The sequence below is a fragment of the Rhagoletis pomonella genome, unplaced genomic scaffold (genome assembly GCF_013731165.1).
Source record: "Rhagoletis pomonella isolate Grant_MI unplaced genomic scaffold, Rhpom_1.0 Rhpom_scaffold_00048, whole genome shotgun sequence".
Lineage (NCBI taxonomy): Eukaryota > Metazoa > Arthropoda > Insecta > Diptera > Tephritidae > Rhagoletis > Rhagoletis pomonella.
Genome location: NW_023458602.1, coordinates 316,093 through 322,006, shown reverse-complemented (window position 1 = coordinate 322,006; position 5,914 = coordinate 316,093). Strand labels below are relative to the sequence as shown.

General features: G+C 34.3%; 1 protein-coding gene across 2 annotated transcripts in view; it reads left to right on the top strand.

Annotated features, from left to right (window-relative positions):
* The window catches only part of LOC118749787 (clavesin-1-like), an 8,977-nt gene extending 3,717 nt beyond the window's left edge, over window positions 1–5,260 (top strand). The window contains exons 3-5 of one of the 2 annotated variants that reach the window (XM_036484568.1): window positions 4,108–4,725; window positions 4,780–4,896; window positions 4,961–5,260. In XM_036484568.1, coding sequence (XP_036340461.1) covers window positions 4,108–4,725; window positions 4,780–4,896; window positions 4,961–5,215 — 990 coding nt within the window. In that variant the 3' untranslated portion in view covers window positions 5,216–5,260. Of the gene's footprint in view, window positions 1–4,102; window positions 4,726–4,779; window positions 4,897–4,960 lie in introns of both variants that reach the window. The other variant, XM_036484569.1, reaches the window with a different exon arrangement.
* Window positions 5,261–5,914: the final 654 nt, after the last annotated feature.

Sequence of the window (5,914 nt, the reverse complement as noted above, 5' to 3'; positions counted from 1 at the left end):
AAACTGGTTACCTCTCTTTATATGCGCAAATTTAAACGAAATTTTTTTAGAGCGAGAGCTTTGACTATATTATCTGCAGTAGTGGAAACTAATATCACAAATCACTACTCTCTGTTATGTAGTCTCGCTACTAATCGCGAGGTAACTCAAGCAAGAGAGATAAACAACAAATTCTTGAATACCCTAAAAGTAAGTGAAGGTGTGCGTAACACGAATCGGGGTAGCATAATGAAGTTAAATGATGCTAACGAAATGTGCGAAAAAATACAAACAACATTTAGAGGCATATATACAAAATCATTTAGAATAACAACAAAGAGAAGGCAGCGAAAAACAAATGCCTGGATGAACGATGAGTTGAGGACGGCATGTGAAGCTCGTGACAAACTTTATAGAAGGTGGCGCGCAAATCCCAGTGATAAGCAGAGGGTGGCCCAATATAAGCAATTTCGAAATCAGGTAAACAGAAAACTTGAAAACACGAGAAACAGATACAATCAAAATTTGTTCTACAAAAATAAAAAAAAAACTTGAAGAAAACGTGTTAAATTATAAATGAAATAGTTGGAAAGAAATGTAGTAGTGTAGACGAAACTGTTACGAAAAACTTTAAAGGAAGTTTGAAGCTCATTTGTGATAATTTGGCTAGTACTTTCAAAGAAAGCGTCAATTGTACAATACATACCTGTGACATTAGAACGATAGAACCTGTAGAAGTTAAGATTGCAAACTCTATTTATTTTCCCGAAACTAGTGAAGATGAAATCGCCTCAATTATTGCGGGTCTGAATGAAGAGAAAAGTCCAGGATCCGACGGAATAAGACCAAAAGATTTAAAAAATAACATTTACGTGCTAACACCTGTGATCACGAAACTTAGAAACCTTATTCTACAACAATCTTATGTACCGGAAAGCCTTGAAATATCTATAATACGGCCAATGTATAAGTCGGGCATTAAATCCGACCCGGGAAATTACCGTCCAATAGCGTTAGTCCCTATACTAGAAAAAATTAAGGAAGAGGTGATAGGCAGTAGATTACGACAATTTATAGAAAAATATGACGTGATACAACACAACCAATATGGATTTCAAAGACGAAAAAATATGAATAGGAAACTTCGCAAACACATTAAACTACCACCTCAGCAAAATTCAACACAACCTAGCTCTGTTTATTGATTTTCGCAAAGCATTCGACACGCTGTCGCACAAAAGGCTGTTGGAAAAATTGGAATATGCCGAAATAAGGGGAGATTGCCTGGGATTGTTTAAAAGTTATCTCGAACTAAGAATGTTTCAGGTGAAAATATATGAGGAAAAAAGCGAAGAAAAATCTTTCACACACGGAGTTCCTCAAGGTTCGAAATTGGGTCCACTCTTATATTTAATATACTCAAACAGTTTGTTGAAGAACTTGAAGAACTGTGAGGTCTATGCATATGCGGATGACACCGCCGTCGTTGTGTCCCATAGGGACTTAAAAACAGCAGCACAAATACTACAACGAAAGCTTAATATAATAACAAGATGGTCACATGATAACGGACTGTCAATCAATGCATCGAAAACAAAAATTATGCACATAAGGCCACCTCACATAGCACGCTCGGACATAAATATAGTTTTTCACAGCTACGCTTGTCTAGATACACTCTAGTGTCTTGTGGGTGCACGGAAAATATTGAGGTGGTCGATAGGTATAAATTCTTAGGAGTCATAGTAGACTAAAACTTAAAATGGAATGAGCATATTACAGAGTTACAAAAGAAAATCAGGAGATCAACATTTATGCTAAGACATCTCAGCTACTGTTCAGATTATGGAGTTCTAAGACAGGCATATCACTCGCTAACGGAGTCCTACTTGCGTCACGGCATCACAGCATGGGGAACATCATCCGGATATACGAAACTGTAGCAGAGCCAAAACTATGTGCTTAAAATATTGGCGAAGAAACTAAATACCCCAACCGACGCTCTTCTTGCAAAAAAAAAACTAAAAATACTCGATGTTAAATCCATATTCACGTGTGCAGTGCTAGATGAGTTTTTCGATAATGGGCGCTTTAGCAAACAAATCGACCACGAGTACAAAACTCGTAGGCGACAAGAAGGACGCTTCAGAATCCCAAATTTCATAAATAACTATACCAAAAATACACCAAACGTCGTAACGCCAACTCTGCTGAATGAACTGCCACCACAATACATAAATTTGCCGGAAAATACAATCAGAAAAAATGTAATAAAATATCACTTCTTATATTCTTAGACATAAGCTGCATTGTAATCGTATCTTTTTTACATATCATTGTAAATGTTATAGCACTGCTATTAGTATTAGTATCCTGAAGAGAGTATTAGTTAAATCAATATTAACAATTCGTACCCGCAGACAAGCTTGCTTAGCTTCGCGGGTTTTACCAGTCTGTACAACCTTAAATGTAACCTCTTCTGAATAAATAATGAATGAATGAATAAAGAATTTGTGGCGTGCGGCTTGATGTTGTCACACAAAGGGGAGGGACCTACAGTTTTACGCCGACTACGAACGGCGATTGCATTTTTATGAGAAGCTGTTTTTCAAGGTATAAATACACATGGAGGTTTGCCATTGCCTGCCGACGGTCGACCGCTGCTAAGAAAAAACTTTTTTCTAATTTTTTTTATGATATGTGGAAGAGCGGACTACTTACCACTACACCACAGCTCGTGATATTTTTTCGTTTTTTTTTTTTGTTGTTTAACATGCATTACACTAAATATATAAGGATTGCTTATAATGCTTGCAGAGTAGTTGCTACAAAACTTAACTTATTATTAGTCATTATCATATTTATTTGTAGCATAGCATCACTTCTAGCAATTACTCTGTCGTCAACCTTAGATGTCCAATGATTCTGTTTACTTTACTATTAAATAACAATAGAATGACGAATTGTTTTGGTATTTGTAGTTGTTGTTGAAAAAAATACGATGTCCGATTTTAAAAGTATTCAAGACGTTGCTTAAGGAGACTAAGCACAATGTGTATACCAAAATCGGTCGAGATGGGTCTAGTGGTTTTTAAGATAGTACACATATAATATAATAAGTTGGATGTGCCACCCCCCTTTTTTTACAAATTTATTTAAAATCACTTTTTTGCTAAATATCGGTTGTATATATCAATCTTGAATAAATATTTATGAATTCCTTAGCCATACTGCTCAAAAAATGTGAAAGTCTGGTTCATACACACATATAAATTCTAGGCCGTATTTAAGAAAAGTTGCCTAGCGTCGACAATTTTTATGCGATTGCAATAAAAAAATTTCAAGCGAATCGAAACTGTCTCACCAAATTTGATGTCCGATACGAAAACGAATGCCTGATATATATTTCATTACTACAACGCATAACCAAACATCTTCAAAATAAAAGTTACAAGCAACGAAATAAAAAATTTCATTGAGAATAACTCTTACCAGGCAACGTGGCAACAAAAGAGTCGAAAATAAAAGTTATTAGCAACGAAAAAAAGTTTTCATTGAAAATAACTCTTACCAGGAAACGTAAAAAGAAAAAAGTTGAAAATAAAAGTTATGACCAACGGAAAAAATTTTGTCTTAAGAATAACTCTTACCAGGCAATGTAAAAAGAAAAACGTCGAAAATAAAAGTTATGATCAACGAAAAAAAGTTTGTATTGGGAATAATTCTAACCAGTAGCTCGTTTCTGTAACAATTCTCTGCCAAGGCGAATTTATATATGAATAGAGAATGACGTATACTCTCTACCAGTAGAGAAATAATCGATAGAGAGGAGTTACAGAAACGAGCTGCAGGCAAAATAAAAACAAAAAAATCGAAAATAAATGTTATGATTAACGAAAAAATTTAGTTTTGAGAATAACATAAAGTAACTTAAAAAAATTTTTAATGTCCTACGACCAACGACCAAAAAAAATCATAACAGCTATTTAGGGTCTAGGCAATAAACACTTTTCAGTAGTTCCTTTTTAAGGCGTGTAGCTTAAATTATTATTTATATCAATATCACATACACCTTATAATGAATGCTACTAAACTGACTGTTTTACTTATTACTTTCTTTAAGTGTAGGATACCGAAACAATGCAGCAACTGAACACATCAGATTATGAGACTACCAAATATTTTGATTCTTATGAATGTTCTCTAAGTCCAGAAATGAAACTACTTGCCAAAGAAGAGCTGCATGAAGATGATAATATACGTCAGCAGGCATTAAAACAGTTTCGCGAATGGATATCTAAACACCCATCTATTAAGAAGTGCCGAACTGATTCCATGTTTCTGCTAAGGTTTTTACGCACCAAAAAATTCTCAGTTCCTGAAGCATGTGAAATGCTTGAACGTTATTTAACTATACGTCAGTTATTTCCGCAATGGTTCTCAAAACTAGATATTACAGACTCAGAGATCAGTGAAATTTTTGATAATGGTTATCTAATTCCGCTTCCTGAAAAGGATGACAATGGTAGACAAATAATACTTTCAGTGGCGAGGAACTTCGATCCATACAAATATAACTCTGTTCAGATGGCTCGTATTCACTCACTTATTTGCGAAAGCTTATTAGACGACGAGCAGTCGCAAGTAGCTGGTTATGTGTACATAAACGACGAAAGCGGAATTAAAATGGGGTTCGCAAGTCTTTGGTCCCTCGCGGATTTAAGAAGTATGGTTAAATGTATACAGGTAAGTCAGAACTGCGTTTACTTAATTTCAAAGAGAAATAATTGCTCTTTCCAGAATTCCACTCCCATGAGGCATAAAGAAACACATTTCATTAACATACCGCATTTTGCGAACCGTATTATCGAGTTGGGAGTATCATTGCTCAGCGAAAAACTAAGAAAACGTATAGTTGTAAGTTGGAAAACTAATTAATAAACCAGAAGTTCCTAAAATATATTATCTTTTTTTAATGCAGATCCATAAGACACTAGACGCCTTGAAAGAAAAAGTAAAACCAGCTATTCTTCCTCGGGAATATGGTGGGACCATTCCGGTTTCTGATATTATTAAACAGTTTAAATTGAAACTATTAGAAAAACGATCGGCGATCTTATCCCTTGATGACATGTACATTGATATAACGAAACAGCCTAATATTTCCTCAAATATCGGTTTAAGTGATGTTGATGTTGGAATAGTAGGCAGTTTTAGAAAACTGGAAGTGGATTGAGTGATATGCCCAAGCCTTTTTGTATACAGTTATTACAAAAAAAAATCATGATTGTATGTTAAAAGCCTGTATACCCACTAATTGCTTATCAGAAATACTAAATATTTTGCTGATATATATGTACCTTAAATCATAAGGCTGTTGTTTTGGTAAATTTATATTTTTACAATTTGCAATCAGCTCAGGAAATGACGCAAAAAATGGCCCGATCATTACATGAGCCATCCTTTTGTGGTTCTAAGCAAGATATGAACCAAAAGTTCCCATCCATCCATGTACCGGTTGAAATGTTATGAGAAGTCAAATGTAACAATAATTGCCCACTTTTTTTTTTTTTTTTTTTTTGTTTATTTATTTCAATGTTGATGATCTTATATACTAAAATAAACAATAGTTTTCATTTAATAATACAATTATACAATGACTCTAGACGAGTTCTCATGTACTTGGCGGGCTACATATGATATAATATAACATTTTATTAGTTGATAACACTTATGTGTAACCGCTTTAACTTAAAGCTTGTATGAACCAAGATTATGTTGCAAAGAAAAAAAAACATTAAAAAACAATGCCTGATTAAATATTTATAGTAAAAGATAAAATTGAGTAAGGGAAAGTTATGTCGGATGTCCGGCATGAGCAAGTGTTGTGGTTATATGTGATTTAGCCACCAGCATTGTCTTATGATGGAAGATG